Source organism: Calidris pugnax, unplaced genomic scaffold (genome assembly GCF_001431845.1).
Source record: "Calidris pugnax isolate Ruff unplaced genomic scaffold, ASM143184v1 scaffold31, whole genome shotgun sequence".
NCBI classification, from domain to species: Eukaryota; Metazoa; Chordata; class Aves; order Charadriiformes; family Scolopacidae; genus Calidris; species Calidris pugnax.
Genome location: NW_015090786.1, coordinates 5,324,027 through 5,342,143, shown reverse-complemented (window position 1 = coordinate 5,342,143; position 18,117 = coordinate 5,324,027). Strand labels below are relative to the sequence as shown.

At 35.1% G+C, this 18,117-nt stretch overlaps 1 protein-coding gene across 1 annotated transcript in view; it reads left to right on the top strand.

Annotated features, from left to right (window-relative positions):
• Positions 1-18,117, top strand: part of USP34 (ubiquitin specific peptidase 34) — a 110,003-nt gene that overhangs the window by 67,529 nt on the left and 24,357 nt on the right. Inside the window, 15 exon segments of the mRNA XM_014966347.1 lie at positions 4,744-4,907; positions 5,952-6,017; positions 7,709-7,855; positions 7,943-7,999; positions 8,103-8,180; positions 8,920-9,014; positions 10,046-10,218; positions 10,785-10,938; positions 12,395-12,473; positions 13,996-14,049; positions 14,145-14,240; positions 15,833-15,897; positions 15,994-16,069; positions 16,169-16,216; positions 16,941-17,006. Coding sequence (XP_014821833.1) covers positions 4,744-4,907; positions 5,952-6,017; positions 7,709-7,855; positions 7,943-7,999; positions 8,103-8,180; positions 8,920-9,014; positions 10,046-10,218; positions 10,785-10,938; positions 12,395-12,473; positions 13,996-14,049; positions 14,145-14,240; positions 15,833-15,897; positions 15,994-16,069; positions 16,169-16,216; positions 16,941-17,006 — 1,418 coding nt within the window.

The window sequence follows — 18,117 nt, the reverse complement described above, 5'->3', positions numbered from 1 at the left end:
TCAGAAGTGTCTGCATTTAATGACTTTCTAAAAATAACCACCTGTTAAGAATGCATAGGTAGAAACAGGGAAAGGAAGAGGTGACGCAGAATATTTTTAGACTTAAACTGAATAGTCCCACTTTCTAAAAGTAGTAATGAAGTACAACATTGTGGCCACTAACTCTGCTCTTAAAATTCCACTTTGTAGCTCCACTACTTATCCACCATCACTTACAGTAGTGTCACAGAAGATAGAGGCATCTTTTGCTCACCTAGCAAATGAGTCTATTTAATCACATGTATAATTTTCAGATCATCTGGTTTTATATATTGGTTATTTAAAGTATGTTAGTAAATGACACTAACGCATAGATAGCATTGTTAGTGTGTATTTTACATGTTTCATTGGCTTGTGCTGGATTTTAATTTCTGTTTTCCCTTTCTGACATAAAGAAACATGGTATGTTTATGTGTAAACCAAAGTGTATAGGCCTCACTGAGATACTGTAGATGTGCTGGCTATTAACAGCACTGTTGTGTTTTCAGAGCCTCCAATATCTTTGTAGCTGACCTTTGGTCTATACCCAGGTGTCTGCATAGGTTTTTAATACAATTTTGTTATGCCTTTTGGCTTTCATGCTTCCTATGTTTTGGAAACTCAAGTCCTATGTATAATTACCAAAATTTGAAATTAGTTACTATTTTATCTTCGATTTGCAAATTCTCATCATGCATTTTTAGCTTGACAGGTTTCCTTTCACATGCCCAGTTTAAATTCCTGTAACCTGAGGACCTGTAATTTGTTATAATCTATGGAATTGATTTAGTGCCTTAGAGTTCAGGAAGCAAAAGAGAAATCTGATCATAATAATGTTTTATGTTCTGTACTCATATGCCTGGGGCCTTCTAAAAAGTCTCTAAAGTCTCCTATATTCAAGGAAAATACTCTAAAGAATACGTTTTAGGAAAATATTGGATTTTTCTCTTTGCTGTTGGTACGTCATCTGCTGCTGAGGTTGTCTGTATCTCTCCAGGTGCAATAATTCACTTTTACAGTTAGTATTTTTCTCACCCCAAAGTTTTCTGTAGTGTTTACCACAGTTGTTACTTTATTCCAGGTGGTTTTCTCTAGGTTGGTTGTTCCTTCCTGAGTTCTCCAAAGCCATCTGGTCTCTGCTCCTGCTCCATTTCCAGTGTACCTCCGTTTCAAGAATGTTAATTTTATTACAAGTGGCAGAGTGCCATTGTCTCTTTCTGATGTGTAGCTGACACAGGACTTCTGATACCTCATTTGTTTAAAGTCTTGTTATTCCATTGATGTGATCCAAAGAGTCTTAAAACTGGATTTTTCCACTTTGCTTATCTCTGTAATCTTCTTAGTCTTTAAAAATTTTAGTCTTAGGCCTGTCTCTCCATTCTTCTTAGGAGAAAAAGGAAAATATCCCATCTTTGGTTTTAATATTTTAGTGTTGTGGTTCACTGGAGACATTTTTGATCCTGCCGTTTGTACAGTTGTTGTCCTCTTGTCTCACCAGTTGCTGTCTCTGCTATTCTACCATTTTTTCCTCACACTCCTAACTGATTGAAGCCAGGATGCTCTTAAGAGATGGCAGCAAAATAAAGTAAAATTTTCAAAAAGAAAACAGCTTATTAGGGGAAATCTAGTATATTTTCCTTGGGACAGAAAAAAAACCCAACCCAAACTATTTTAAGGTTGTAATTAAAAATGCTGTTACTAAGACTCTACTCTGGCAGTCATATTAAAATGTACAACTGTATCCTGTTCTTCAGACTTACACTAGTATGAGCAATGTAAAGTAGTTGTAGTAAGGCTTTAACTGCAGCAGCATTTTTCTTTAAAAATTCCACTGACGTAGCTCCCTTCACTGATGGATAGAAGACAGGAATCATTGCTTGCTTTTTTCTGCTTCACAGATACATTGGTTTTTTAACTAAAGACATAGGGAAGCCGTTGTGCATTTTCAGCAAGTGATGGGTAGGAAAGGAATTGCTCAGTAGCTGCTGTCAGCTGACTCTTCTCCTTGCTTTTCTCAACAGGGAGGGCTTGCACTTAATGCAGACTCTGATCTTGCTGAAGAGGGGATTTAGATACCCTCTGTTGTTGATAACACTGCTTCTTGTAGTGTTTTGGAGTTTTGCTTTCTTTAAAGACCAAGACTAATAAAAACATTTGGTTCAAAGGAAAGAAACAAGACCAGCTGCTTTGCTTTCCGGGAAGTTTAAGATAGTGTCTGATGTTGTGTTTGGGGCAGAAGCATGATCCGAAGAGGGAATATAGAGAAATGCATGGTCATTTGAAGAGGAAGAATTTCAGTTTTATTTGCTTAAAATAGAACACTAATATTGTGAGTTTGGTTACAAGTTTCCCTATCCCTTCTGAGAAAAGGCTGTTTTCTATAATGACAGTGAGAAAAAAAGAAGATAGACGTAAATGATGCACAAATTTACCTTTCTAGATAAGAAGGAAAGCTTTTATTATCAAAATAAAGACAGTTCCTTAAAAATCCTAGGGTGGAGAAAGCAGGATCTTCCTAAGAAATGCCTTTTCAAATTTCTGAAAACCCTTTGTCAGAAGAGGAAGATGCACCCAACTGTTGTCATGAAGTATAAAGAAGTCCTCTGATTTCATTATAATTACAACTTGATGAGCTATAAGCACAGTGATAGATGCTGAGTCCTGGCATCAGAAAGAGTGAATTAAGATGTTGCAATTTAAGGATTTTGGTTAAAGGAAGGAATTTTGTGGTGTTCTGTCATGCTAATTACTTTCTTCAGGAGGTTAAACTTGGAGGAGAGCTTTGTTTCAACTGGCGGATCAGCCCAGTGTAACCAGGTAACATGAGGTCACGCTACTAAGATTCGTTGAAACAGGAGAATTAAAGCTCTTTCCTGCTCATTTGATGCTGCAGGGCTAATAGTTGTTTTGATGCTATGCCAAAATGAAGATTACAACAATTATTTGTTGTGTAACAGAACATCTTGTGGGTCTGGTCTCTGAAGATGTGAGAATGTGTTCAGAGGATGCCAAGTAGTTTTCTGAATTTATAGCTAGTAGTATGAATTGAGAAGAATCCTTAATTAGCCTTTAATCTTTGACAAAATAATTAAAGATTTAAAATTTGAATCTTGAATGCACGTAGCTTTTGTGGATCGTATAAATAAATAAATAAATAAAGATTCCTTTTTTGCTTTTTTTCTATGTATCTGAGCATATACTCCAGCAGAGGTGCTGAATTATTTAGAGGACATTCTACCTTTTTGGAGAATGATATCCTTGGAGATGAATAGCAAAGCTAGATGCGTGGCAAGTTCTTGTGTCAAACTTCTTGCCTACCAAGGAAGATAACCTGGGTGAATTTCTTTGGACACTGGATTAGTTCCTCTGTAATTTAGTGCTTGTGTCATGTAGGTGCCTCTGCAGCTCAAATGCTTAATTCCCCATTCCATTCTCCTGCGTGGGATGCTAGGAAGAGAAGCCTGTCAGTGGCTAGAAGCAGTACTAACCACTTACAAATGGTTTGTCTAGTCTGGTTACCATCTTCTTGACTGGCACATAAGGAGAACCTTCCCATTCTTCCGATTTCTTGGCAGCCATATCAGAACAAGGCTTATTAAGAAGAGTCTGTCAGACTTGCCTAACTTGTCTAGTGCAATGCTGTGTAAGAAATAGATCGCTACATCTGGTAAGAAATATAGAGGAATAGAAAACAGGGAAAGAAAATGTCTTTTTAACCTGATTCTCCAGGCAATTCACTTGCTTAGCCCTATTTTTCTTGTAGATTGCAGATTTCTTTGGTACATATGGCTTTGAAGTGCAGTAAAAAACATTCCTTCTCTTCCTATAAAAAATATTCCCAAGTTTGTTCAAGCTTGTGTATAGCCAACCACTTTATTTCACTGCACTTGTGTCTTATCTCTGATAAGCATCTATCCATCTTTTGTACTGGTCAAAAAGATCTTTTGCTAGCCTGGTGTCTGTTATAGTAGATGTCATTCTTAAACCAGCTTCTCTTCTGAAAAAAAAAAGGTCTGGCTTCATTTGTGGTTATCTCTGACCAAATCAGTGTTTTGTTATGTGAAGGGAAGGCTCCCTGACCTGAGTCTCTGGTTGCACAGACTCTGCTTTGCTTTCTTTCACTGTGACATAGGGGTGCATAGGAATAGATAGTAGAAATTATGAGTAATTTGTGCACTGGGGGAATGACTGGTGTACGTTTGGGACAAGTGGTGTATGTTATCAGCTAAAGTATGTTCTCAGTGGTTTAGACAATGCAAGTGCTGTGAGAGAGTCTTGCATTATAAAAAAACATGTATAAAAACACATAGGAGCCCATGTTTAGAATTTATGGGTGCTCTTAATGATGAAAACGTGGTGTAGTTTTACCAAACTTCAGTTTAAAGGTAGAGGCTGGAAGACCAATAGTACGTGTAATACTCCTGCTAAAACAAATGTAAGGGGTGACTCTTGCCATGAATAACGCTTTGGAGAGCACAGCAAACCAATTGTGGCCCACAATAGTGTGACATCTAGAAGGGCTTGTCACTGTATCAAGTGATTTTCCAGATGTACCTATAGTGTGTTTTCTTAAAGAGCATACGGTCTGGCTCATACCTGTAAACGTAGAATGCATAACAGGATGTATTTTATTAATGTACACATAAAGCTTTTAATTGTAAGTATGTCTTTTTAACGTACACTTTGAATTTATTTTTTTCTGCATGTGTGACTGACTTTTTTCAGCTTCCCATGCTCCTTACAAATGGGACTATTGGCCACATGATGATGTTCGTGCTGAATGTAGATTTGTGGGTCTAACTAATCTTGGAGCAACATGTTACTTGGCATCTACTATTCAGCAACTGTACATGATACCAGAAGCCAGACAAGCAATCTTCACTGCAAAGGTATGCTTGAGGGTCTTCTGTTCCTTGGGTGGACTTTAGTAAAAGTTTATATTTAGAATCAGTGCAAATGCTAATAAAGTATTGACTTACTTTTAAGACATTTCTTGAAAAAGGCTATTTCTGCAGGAGTTTAGTTTGCTTTTTGCTCAGTTGGGTTCTTTTGCTGGTGTCTAAAGTGAAGAGGTTGCTTTAAAAAATACATTTTTAATGCAGGATGTTCTTAAGATGGCATTGATATAAAACATATTCTCAAACTCATATTTCTGTTGCTATCAACTATATTTATTCAAGTTTGGTTTTACTGAATTGTTTGTTGTTTTTTAACTCCTAATTTGTCATTTTGTTAGAATAAATGTCATTCTTCTTGAATGTTTATAAAGTCCCAGAGCATGTATCTCATGCTATCAGAGGTACTTCTGTAAATTATTATACATTGCTTAACTTCCAGAAATATTATAATATTATTTCTAGATATTTATTATAAAAGAGAGAGCTTCATTTTAGTCCCTGGCATCAATAGGACATACATAATGTGGGAAACGCCCTAATTGGCAGTGACCTCATTATTTTTTGTTATCATTTAACTTACTGGTAGTTATCGCTTCATTTAGAAATAGCTATTTATAAATAAAAATAAAAAATAAAAAAGGGAAGCTACTGGTCAGCGCAAGAAATGTATTATATAGAGGGTTGATGAGAACTCCCACAACATCTATGAATTGAAAAAAAAATTCCAAAATTACTACAGTCTTTTGTAATATCTCCCCCAAAGCTCCTAGCTGCAGTAAATTTTTTGAAAATAGAGTTACTTTTTGACTTAGGTTTAATGTTGATGTGCCAAAAAATGAGTAGGTAGTGCTTTATATATAAGTGTAAAATAGTGTACTGTGTGTTCATATACACAATCATTTTTCTTAATTGTCCATAATAAAGTGTGGGGTTTTTTTTAACTTGAAAAGGTAATTGCTTCATCTGCTTTTTAAGGGCTGTTTTTGGGAAGTCATGATCACAAAGATAAAGTAGTCTTTTATTAATTTCTTTTAGTATTCAGAAGATATGAAACACAAGACCACTCTACTCGAACTCCAGAAAATGTTTACATACTTAATGGTAGGTGCAAAAGAGGGTATTTTATTAAGTATCCTATTTTTGGAAAAAAAAGAAAAAGGTAAGAAAAATGTAGTTACCGTTCTATATGTAAATTCTTGGCAGCTTAAGTCCATTGGGCCTAAGTTTTGTAAGTGAGTGTCTGAAATAGTTTTTACCCACTCTAAAGCTGTTACTCAGCAAATCAGTTAAGCATCCACTGGCATAATAGTTTTCATGAAGAGGTAGTGTAAATCCTAATCTAAGATAGGGTTTAATATTGGGCACCAACTGTAATGAGCAAGCACCAGGTCTCAAACATTAGTGATTGTCTACTGTGTTCTTAAAAGAATTTAGCAAGAGGAGTTTTTTTGAGGAGTTTCTGCTGTGTAGCTTCAGTTCTGACTGAAGCTACTGCTGCATTGACCCTAGCCACAGGCTTCCATCACCACCAAACACCTGTTGGCTCTCCTCTTAGAATGGTTTGATTCGATATGAGCTCCATGCCAAGATCCCAAGAAATTATTTTTTTCTTTTTAACAAATGCTCTGCCATGAGTGGATGTCTAACACCATTGTCATTCATCCTGTCACGTGGACCTTGATGTAAAGGGTTCTAAGCTTGATTTTTTTATTTAATCATGGAACCATTTGTTTGCTCCAGTCTCCCTGGTGATAAAATAAAATATGTAATTTCTGTACATTTTTCTTGCTCTAATATTTTAAAGTTTAATCTGTTGAAATAAAGCATTAAAAAGCAACCAACAATTTCAAAAATCCAGAACCAAACGAAATTGAGGCAGTTCACAGGTGTTCGCTGTTGTTAAAATAGTGAAACATTTCTGCTATAATGAAGAAAGAAAACTGAGGAAAGCTGGGAGGTTTTTTTTCTTGGCACTGGCTTTTGTGAAAGAAATTCCTAACCACTTTCAAGACAAATGGAGGAAAGTAATTTAGGCATATAGTAGCCTGCCATGAATCATAGAAAAAATAAATCTAGGTATTTACAAAAACATAAAATAGTATAGGAACGTAAAATCATATGAAGATTTACCATCGTTAAAATCTTGAAGAATATCTTGCCATGCATCCTTAAAAGAAAGTAGTATGTATAGTATTGTTTACAGGAACAAAGTTCTTTCTGCTGTACATAAGTTCTGCATTCCCAGCGTGCAAGGGAGTGGAATGGGGGATGTATTCTAAAGAATTGCTTTATACTGCACATTCTTTTCTCTAACTGAACACATGCAGTTGACAATAGATTTTGTACAGTTTTATGCTATAGAGAAATCTGAATGAGAATGAAGTGCTTGTCAAGATTTCAGTCAGTAATGTCCAGAAATACATAAATACAGGCTGGTGGTCCTCATATTAGATTTTGTATCTGAACAGCTTTGCAGAAACTGGATTGTTGCATCTTCAGCCAAGTTCTTTTAATTTTATTCAGTAATTACTAAATATAATTTAATAATTTTAAAATATTTTAATAATATCATAATAATGATAATCAGTTAGTTAAAAACCTGCTTTGCAATTTATCAGAAGCGTTTAAGCACTTAAACAACTCTGCTGCCCAATAGGCATATATAGACACTGTATGTAAAAGTATGTTCTTTTTAAAACAGACATTTGTATGTGTATGTTTGGTATATCTGTGTAACTTCAAAATATAAGGATTTGTGTTGATTTATTTTACTTGACTTTTTTTACCTGAAGGAAAGTGAATGTAAAGCATACAATCCAAGGCCGTTCTGTAAAACCTATACCATGGATAAGCAGCCACTGAACACTGGAGAGCAGAAAGATATGACTGAGTTCTTCACTGACCTAATAACAAAAATAGAAGAAATGTCTCCAGAACTGGTGAGTTATTAAGAGGGAGCAAAAGGGAGCTTGAAAACTCACAGATTTGCTCAGATTACTTGACAGAATTTATTAATTCATTTGCAGAAAAATACAGTGAAAAGTTTGTTTGGCGGTGTTATCACAAACAATGTTGTTTCTTTGGTAAGTATTCTTTCCCTATCCTTATCCTTTCAAGATAATTTTTTTTTTTAACTTCTCAAGAACAGTTATTTCACTGCTTTTTTCTTTCATTGCTGTGATTTAGGACTGTGAGCATGTAAGTCAGACTGCTGAAGAGTTCTATACAGTAAGATGCCAGGTGGCAGATATGAAGAATATTTATGTAAGTAATGCCAGGCTGAGATGTGTAGCACAGATCACAATTATAAATGAGTGTAATCAAGGATAAGAAACTGCACCACGTGCTGTTGAATATCTTGATACTTTCTGTATCTGTACTCTAGTTTTGGTGTATTCCTAGATTGATGTTAATAGGCAGTTTGGTCAAATCATTTCATCTTTTCAATGCAACGTGTTTCAGCTGGTGCCATTTAGAAATTACTAAAGACTCTGTGACAGTCAGTAATCACTTTCTCCTTTCTGTGTTTTAGAAATGCAATGGCCATATTTTATATGAGAGAATTGTAAATGTCAGGAGATTTGATATATACACGTACTATTGATTATTAAGATACTTTAAAATTTACACCAAAAGTAATTTTTAGGTTTTTGAGTTTTTTAAACAACTCTTAATCTCCGCACTTGGAATTTGAATTTAAAGCACTTGAATTCTTCGCGACAGTGTGGAATATTGAGTACCATTTTTCTGAATTGGTTCCTTAATTTTTCGTTTGGGTTAGAAACTGCTTTTCCTGTCATACTCTAAGTTCATGTGCATGCTCTTTTTGCAAACTTTTTGATGCCTTTGACCACCTTTGATAACTTACGGAATTGTTAATTAAACTCACTATAGGGTTGAAAAAGAGGGGTTTGTAAAGCAGGCCATGCAAGCATGAGATATAAATATCTAAGATAAATATAAGCTGCTTCTTTTTTTTTATTATTATTATTATTATACATAGGAATCTCTTGATGAAGTCACTATTAAAGATACCTTGGAAGGTGACAACATGTATACATGTTCTCATTGTGGGAAGAAAGTGCGGGCTGAAAAAAGGTATGATTAAGAAGAACTAAACAGTCTTAATGTTTCTTCTTAGTAAGTTTAGTAAATTACTGAAATTACTATTTGAATTAGAATAATAATAATCCCCCTGAATAATCCCTTAGATAAAACAGTACTGTGGTTTGCTACTGTTTATGCCTGTGAGCATGTGGTACCTGTGCAAATAAGCACATAACTAAGAAATCAAATTTCTGAAACAAAGAATACCAGGCATCTGAGCCAAAGATCACCTAGACAGTAAAATGTTTGTGACTCTTTTTTTAATGTAAATAAAAAGAAATTTGTAGAAATTACACCTTTTGAAATCTGTAACTTTTCCCATTTTTAAAAGACAAAATTCTTTCAGAGTTTGTTCAACGCTTGTGTTATTCGTGATGCAGAATAGTTGCTTAGGTTTCATACATAATCCCAAAATTCTTAATTAAAATTAGTAGTTTTTAAAATGTTTTCATATATTAAAAAGTTTTCTATTAAAAAGATAGCTAAATAAAAAATTTATATTATCTTTATATTGCAACTAACAAGTTTCTTTATTAGAGATGAAAAGCCTCATAGTTGGTTTTGTAGCTGTTATAAATGATAGGAGTGAAAGAGTGGGCTACTTTAAAATAACTAGTGTGAAGTTCATGAGATTTAGTACCAGATATGGTCTACATTGATACTTGTCTGTTACAAGGTAGTAACTCTGTCTAGTGAGGGGATTTGCATCGTTAAATTTTTTCAGGACTCATTTTATGATACCATTTTAGAAAATTGTCATTTGTGCCGTCTGAGCCTATTTGATATTTCTTCCAAGGCACGACAGTAGGCTAAACAGAATTGTTCCATAGGCTGAGTCTGACCTTTCTGCTGCCAGTTACACTGCCCTGCTCTAGGGCATTACGATGGCTGAATTTTATATTTATGTGACTTAGCAACAGATTGCCAATTTTATGTTTGAAATAAATGCCTTGAAAATCTTTGTGAAAATGCAATTCAACTCACTAAGTTTTCGTAAATCATGATTATTTTTAATCCTTCAGGGCGTGTTTTAAGAAACTACCTCGTATTTTAAGCTTCAACACAATGAGATATACATTTAATATGGTAACCATGATGAAGGAGAAAGTCAATACACATTTTTCATTCCCTTTGCGTTTGGATATGACACCTTACACTGAAGATTTCCTCATGGGAAAAAACGACAGAAAAGAAGGTATGCCTCATAAAATGAATTCAACAGGGTTTGTCTCTTTGATCTGTATATATAGCATATGCATACAGGCAGTGATTTTCTTTTTGAGAAAACAAAATCAAACATAAGTTTTACTCAACGTGTATTCCCGAAGTCACATATTTTATTTAATATGAGAACACCAGCCAATTTGCATTTCTTTTCATACGCTGCTCAATTTGAATAATTCTTATATTTGTTTTTAAAGTATGAGAGAAATTACCAATAGTTACATACAGTTTGTCACTGGCCTATTCTGATTTTGCAGGGTAATGCTTGAACATCAGCAAACAGCTGACTGACTGCCACCATAAATAAGATATGCTACCTCAGAATGACTTAGTTATTAGTCCCGATCTCTTTGGTAGTGATGCTTTGCAAAAAAAGCTATAGCTGTTTCATGAGAGTTGGGATCTACGCTGCTTGTTCTGGGTGTGGACTTTCTGGCTGTCTTCATCGTGGAGTTCCTGCAGCTCCAGGAAAAGTGTAATATTAAAATCCAGGTGTTTACGAAATAACTGATTAAATATTGTATTAAATTACTTCAGGTTTTAAGGAAGATGGTGAATATTTGAAAGAAACAGAAAGTTATGAATATGATCTGATAGGCGTAACGGTTCATACGGGAACAGCAGATGGTGGACATTACTACAGTTTTATCAGAGATATTGTCAATCCTCACGCTTACAAAAACAACAAATGGTGAGTTAAGCAAAACAAAAATTGATAATTCCTTATGTTTAAATAACTAAAACCTGTTGACTTTGTCAGATGCAGTTGCATAGGAGATACGTGCTGTAGGTTCTCCTCAGAAGTACAAGATGTTGTATAGGTGTAAGTACATGAATTTATTAGCACACAAGTTCGTTTGTAGCTGTACTACTTGTGGAGTGCCTTGGACACAGGGACAGCAGGAGACTGCCCTGCAGACCTCACGTTACAGCCAAAGCTTGTTTCTTGACATCAATATCAATGACTATTTTATCTGTACAAATGAATAGTAAGATTTAATAGATTGTCCTTCATCAAATCTGGTTGTTAGCTTTGGCTGAGCATACAGTTGCATTTATGGCTGTGGGATTTGGACCTTTTCATTTTGTCCATTTTCACTGAAACAGCAATTTGAATTTTTATTTGCTTTAAAGTCATTGTATCCTGTGTGGCAGAAATGTTGTTACAATACCTGGGTTATCTAAATCTACTTTTACTACGCTTTTTGGATTTACATTTCATGTTTTAATTTGTCTGTCTGATGATCTTTTCCTATTGGCCAGCTCCTCCTCGGTGCAATTTACAGTGACAAACTGGAGTATTTGATAGCATTTATTTTTCTGTCCTTTCTTTTCAAAGATTAGAGAGAGAGACAGGATCTTCTTAGACATAAGTAATAGAAAGATTAATAAACGCAATGTAGTACTTCTAAAAATAATAATTTTTTTTTTTAACCCATGATATCCCACTTCTAATTTGGAAATTCCTACATACAATGGTTGTGAAGAGGGAGAAAAAGTTAGGGGATGTAGCCTGGGAAAGGGATGAGACATGGGCATGGAAATAAGGGAGGGTCTTGCTAGGTGACATAAGAAAACAGGGAACTCTCTGTCCCCCAGTCATATCTGGATGTATCTCAGGTTCTCGGATGAGGCTGTGGAATAGGAGACAAGATTTCCTCTAATCCTGTTCTCTAGAACAGCTAGCTGGAGCATTTTTGAAACATTTTTGAACAGTGGCCCAATACCTGCTCCAAAGGGAATACATAATAGTGTACCACTTTTCTCTGTCCCCTTCCAGTTTGAGTTCTACTATTACATGGAATGGTTCTCCTTTTTAAAATTTTTATTTTCATTTCACTCAAATTGAAAACAAAAAGGCGAATATTGGCTGCATTAAAACCGTATCAGTACCAGAGTCAGGCTGGAAAAATGGGGAAATTAATGAAACTCTTGATTAAAAGAAAATCAAGGACTGCTGAAATGACTTACTGATGTTATTGAAAGGAAGTCACTTTTGGGATCAGTTTTCAGTCTGCTGCAATTCAAACAAGATATTAGAAATTAATAAGCATACTTAAATCTGAAGATTCGTTTTAAGTACTTGTTACACTTTTTTTGCTCCTACAGACAAACAGCAGTTGTTTCAAAAGCTTACTTTTTTACAGGTATCTTTTCAATGATGCTGAAGTAAAACCATTTGATTCTGCCCAGCTTGCTTCCGAATGTTTTGGTGGAGAAATGACTGTAAGTTATTACTTTTATTGTTGTCGTGTTCAACCATTACCATGTCTCTTCTGAAGGCTTCTGTGAAGTATTCCATAGCGTTCGCCTTTGGTCTGCCATCTGTTGTGACTGCAGATGGAACGGGTAGAAGTGTTAGTTGTGTTTTATTAAACTTTTGGTATCTTTGTTGTGCAGGTGATACTTTATCTTATGTTCATGTAGATGGTTTGTTCTGCCACCATCGATCTCTTCAAAGGGTCTCCCCTTCCTTTGGGAGATGAAAGACCTGGCAAAATGAGAGTGTTTGCAAGCTGGTGATGCAACCTTTCTAGTTTTTCTAAGCTTTCTGTAGAACAGAATTTAAGTTGGTAAAGAAGAAGGGTCTTAATTTCTCCCATACCAACCATCATATAATTTAATTTGTGAATATGAATCTAGATTATTTTTTTTTGAGTTTTAAAAGACAGGTGTCACAAGTGTAGTGTAGGTATTAATAACGAATCAAAACGAATCAGTGGTTCCTCTCCAAAGAAGACGTGTTTCTTCACTAGATCTGCTTTTTATCATCATATTATTTATTTACTTATTTTAAAAAAGTTAGTATGCAACTAATTGAGGAATCTTTCAGTTGGATGGCTTTGCTCAGACCTGAAGGCTTATGCCAAGCTTATACCTATTCTGGAAAAACAGGGCTTTTTGATCTTTGTCTATGCCTTGGGTCAGTCACTTCCCGATTCTGGTCTGTGAACATCTTACAGTCAGATCCTTTCCCACTGGAGACAGAGCTGAACTAAAAACCTGTCAGATCTGTGTACAGCTATCCTATTGTTCAGCAGAAAAGTTTGAGCTCTGATATTACTAAGTGAGTTTTCCAGCTAATGGATCTACAGGCTTAAAATAGCTTTGCTTGTTCCTTTTATTGTAAGAGGATAAAGTTTGCTAAATTGATGTTCGTTTGCTTTCAGTAAAGCAAGGGGTTTTAATACAGTATCAGCTTTGTCTTTTGGGTCAGCCCACTGCGCTTTCACATCAATCTGAATATTTTTACACAGCATTAATACAAATAACTGTTGAACAGTACTCAAATGTTCTCAGGTTATGCTTGAATTGGTAATTTTTAAATAATTATTTGTTATTATATAAAACACATTATTAAAAATCCATTATCTTACTAAAACAGTCCTGTGAATAAGAAAAAATCTTCTTGTCTGATAATATGCAGGAAAAAAAAAAAACCAAAATTATTTTGTTTGGCAAATGGATAAAATACCTATAGGTGCCTAAAAAAAGAGGTGTCAATGAGATGGATGAGACAGGAAATTGCATGAGATACAGGTCATGATATTGCATAGCAACTTTGAAAAATCAGAATAGGCCACTGTAGAAGAAAAAAAGAAAGAAGACTACTTTGAGCAAGAAATAAATTGTCGGCAGCCTCTCTGCAAATGTCATGAAATAGTTTGCTTGCACATTTATCTCAAACTGTCAATAACCAGGTCATTAAAAAAGCTTGTAATGAATGGTTTTACTTTCTTTTTGACAGACAAAAACTTATGATTCTGTTACTGATAAATTTATGGACTTCTCCTTTGAAAAGGTATTTCTCTTCCAAACACTTGTTATATGATTATATTACTACTTTCATGATTTATCTCTCAAAGCAAAAATTATACAGATGTTTTTTTCTTAAAGACGCACAGTGCTTACATGCTGTTTTATAAACGGATGGAACCAGAGGAGGAAAATGGCAAAGACTACAAATTTGATGTTTCATCAGAATTGCTGGAGGTACAAGTTGATTTGTTTTAACACCAGTTTTAAAATACAATAAGAAATCTTAAACAAATCAGGAATCAGAATAAAGATAGGAAAACAAATAAAATCTGAATCCATAAGATGATAATCCTTTCATTTAGCTGTCTTCCTTAAAAGAATGGTGTTTGATAGGAACTAAAATCTCCACTGTATGTGAATTTCAGATGTTTTCTTATTCTGTCCTGTATCTTTTAATTCAGATATTCAGAGTCATTCTGCTTCATATTTGTAAAAAATGGTAGAGAACTGTTTGTTTAGGTTTTGTGAGTGCTTATCAACATTTGCTGAACAGTTGCAGCATTTTCATTAACCACCATCCTTTTCAGCCTTCAGTTTCTCAACAACTTATTGCTTTGAGGGGGGACAGAATAAAAGAATAGTTCCAGCTGTTTGCACTTTTGCTAGTGGGCTGTGAAATTCTAAGTGAAAGCAATATATGATCTGTGGCTATTCATGCTGCTTCTGATAGGGAGCATCAGTCAGGAAAGGATCCTTGCCTCCCCATAGCCATAGACTAGCCCAGGTTTTAGTAAAATGGGTCAGGGGAACAAATCCCAGTAGCAGCTACATCTCCCTGCTCTCCTCAGGGATGAGGGCTGCTCTGAGGATACTTGGCTATTTAAGTAAATGTAGTATTTAAGCCATGTATGGTCTGAGGAACTGGAAAAGGCAGCACGCAGGAGCAGTGTATTTCACTGGGGATCTCACTGATCCCCAATACAGGATTTGAAAGACATTCTTCTCCCTTTTTATCTCCTGAAAAGCCACTTTTCCTGCTTCCTCTGGCCAGAAGTATTGCTTTATCATCTGTCACATGTTAGGTTCTTAACTTAAAAAGACTTTTCATCTCTAGCCAGCAAATCAGATCGTGCTTTTTATCCTTCTTGGTGTTAAAATAAGTAATAGATTTTATCAGAGTTAAACTTCTAAAATATTTTTATGTGAGAAATGCTATAAACAGATTTGGTCAAAAATATCTTTTTGGAGAGAGGAACAGGGGGGACCTGGCACGAAATCCTTTCCTGGTTAATGATGAAGAGTCAAATCTTACTCCTTAAGAATTTAACAAGAGTTCACAGAGCTCATCAGGCTTTGGGTCAGAACTTCAACCTTTAGACATGCCTAGCTTGGCTGCTGGGAAGTCTGAGTGATCTCAGTGAAACTATGTGTTTAGCAAGTTTTTTGCTTTTTTAAGTTACTACATTATTGCAGACATCAAAATATGGCCTTAAATTGTGGTTCTTTTTTAACATGTGGGATCAGTTCTCAAAATATCAGCCTAAAAACATGAGTAATTCGGTTGTAAAAATGAGATGACAGAAAGAGGAGAAGGTTCTGAGCTCTGTACTGCAGTCATATGGCCGGCAAAACTAATATTCGTGATAGTATGAATACAACAACTTTGAGCAGTCCTTTGAAATAAAGAAAGTGTTTCCAGAAATATTTTTCATAAGAAAAAAAATTTGTTTTCTTAGCCATGGCAAGCATTTAAATATTCTTAAAATCATGCTTCTGTAGTGAAATAAACTGCTTTCTTGTATCTGATGTTAGCATTTTTTCTTCAGTGGATATGGCATGATAACATGCAGTTTCTTCAAGACAAGAACATTTTTGAACATACATATTTTGGGTAAGTTTTTCTTAAGAAATGTAATATTAATGCTTCTTTTCTTCTTGCAGATTTTCATTATTTATTTTAATTAACAAATAAAATTACTGACTCTAGGTTTATGTGGCAGTTGTGTAGTAGCATCCCAAGCACACTACCAGATCCAAAAGCGGTTTCCCTGATGACAGCAAAGGTAAGTACTTCAAAAGTATATCATGCTTAGTTTAAATTTTACTTTGTTTACATTTTAATTGAGGCATTCTGTAATTAATGATGCAATTTTTTTTTCCAGTTAAGCACTTCCTTTGTACTAGAGACATTTATTCATTCAAAGGAAAAGGTATTCTATTTACTTGTAAATTCTCATTAAGTAGCTGCATGAATATAGTGAAAAGTATGCCTGTACTTCTTAATTTTCAAAGTGATTTTGAGATGTAGTAAGTACCATAGAAAATACAAAGTTGGTGTTTAAACAGTGTCATTTAACACACTTAGAGTAAGCGCTGCACAGTGGAAAAAATGTGGGTTCTGGTTTTAGCTTATTTTGCCTCAGCAAAGCATCAGGAACAACAGATCTTGTGTTCTTTGCATTTGAAAATTCCTGGGTGATTCGCACCTCAACAAGCGCTTGGTAAAGCCTGGTGTGGAGAGGATTGTTTGCCATTGAGCAACAGTCGTGCTCAGGAATTTTTAAGATACAAACTAACATGAGCAATAAGGAAGTTCTATGTGAACCATCTTTATTCTCGATCAGATTTTACTTCTTTCTCATCTGTGATGACATAATGTTGCTAATTCTAAATTATCTGGAATTAGAAGAATATGGTTGCAATTACAACTGGACAGCATTACATGGATAGCTACTACATGTTATGTGCAACTTGCACTAGTTTCAATGTATATACTGTTATTTTTGTGTAGGTGCAACTTACTAGTTTTAAAAGCATTTAGTGTTAATAACTGTTCTTAAGATTCGTTGTTCTAATAGTTCATTTAGAAATGTTTAAAGATTAAGTTGTAATTTAGTATTTTAAGTTATAGTTTTTCTGTATTTCTTTTTACAGCCTACAATGCTTCAGTGGATTGAACTGTTAACAAAACAGTTTAATAACAGTCAGGCAGCTTGTGAAGTAAGTGACTTAGGAACTCAGCAAAGTACAAACCAACTTTCTATATATTGTTTAACTTTCCTGGAGGTTCGTATCCCTGGAATATTTTGGACTATGAACTACTGTATTTGGCATATTTGTGCACTATGAGATGAAATTCATCCTCTCTGATTAATGCAGATTCTGGGGAATGACTTGACTTTTATTTTCAGAAGCCTATGGTGAGACCACAGGCCAAAATCATTTTGTCACTGGAATAAGAGACGCGCAGTGTCACAACCTCTTTATTTGATTGATTATTACATACTGATTTGTGTAATTAAGAGGCGTTCAAATGAAATCACACAAGAGAAATGGAAAGACAGAGTAACATTTAAGGGCTAGAATGGGTGGGACTGGAGTTGAATGCAAGGGAAGAGGGTGGTGAGTTGAAAGGCTGCGGTGCAATGAAGAGACTTAGAAAGGGCATAAGAACAGCTAATGTCAGACTTAGCTGAAAACAAATTTGTACAGCACCTTTTTTGTAAAGCTGCGGATCTTGAACCCAATATGTAGAAAGACTGAAAACTGGTAGAAGGAGAAACAAACAGAGTAATGTTTTTATATAAAATTTTTCAGGATGCTGCCTGCAGGGTGTCTGGGACAAAGTGGAGAGGGACTGAGAAACCGTAGACAAAGAATTCACTGGGGTTTTGAAGAAAATTTTGTGATAGACTTTCTGTGATAGTTTAAATGTACAAGGGCCCCAGTACATACTGTACCCTGCATTAGACGTTATCCAGTCAAAATGAATAAAATACCTTTTTCTTTTATAGATTGGTTCTAGGTTGTTAAATTGTTCTGTAACGTTCAGTAATGTTGGGTGATACAGTTTCATTAGTATGCTGTGGTCCTAAGATGCTTAAAACGAGTGAAGACAGTTAATATAGTAAAGAATACTCAGGTAGAATTAAAATAAAAGGAAGAACAATTTGGATTCTTTATTTTAAACTGTCTTTCCTTGTGACTAAAATGAAATTCTGGGAGGCGGAATACTCAGCTGTATTATTTGCTGAGTCTAACTTTGAATGGATCTCGCTGTTATTTCTACACCGTTTCTGTCTCTGGAGATAGTAAGGCTTTTCCACATGTT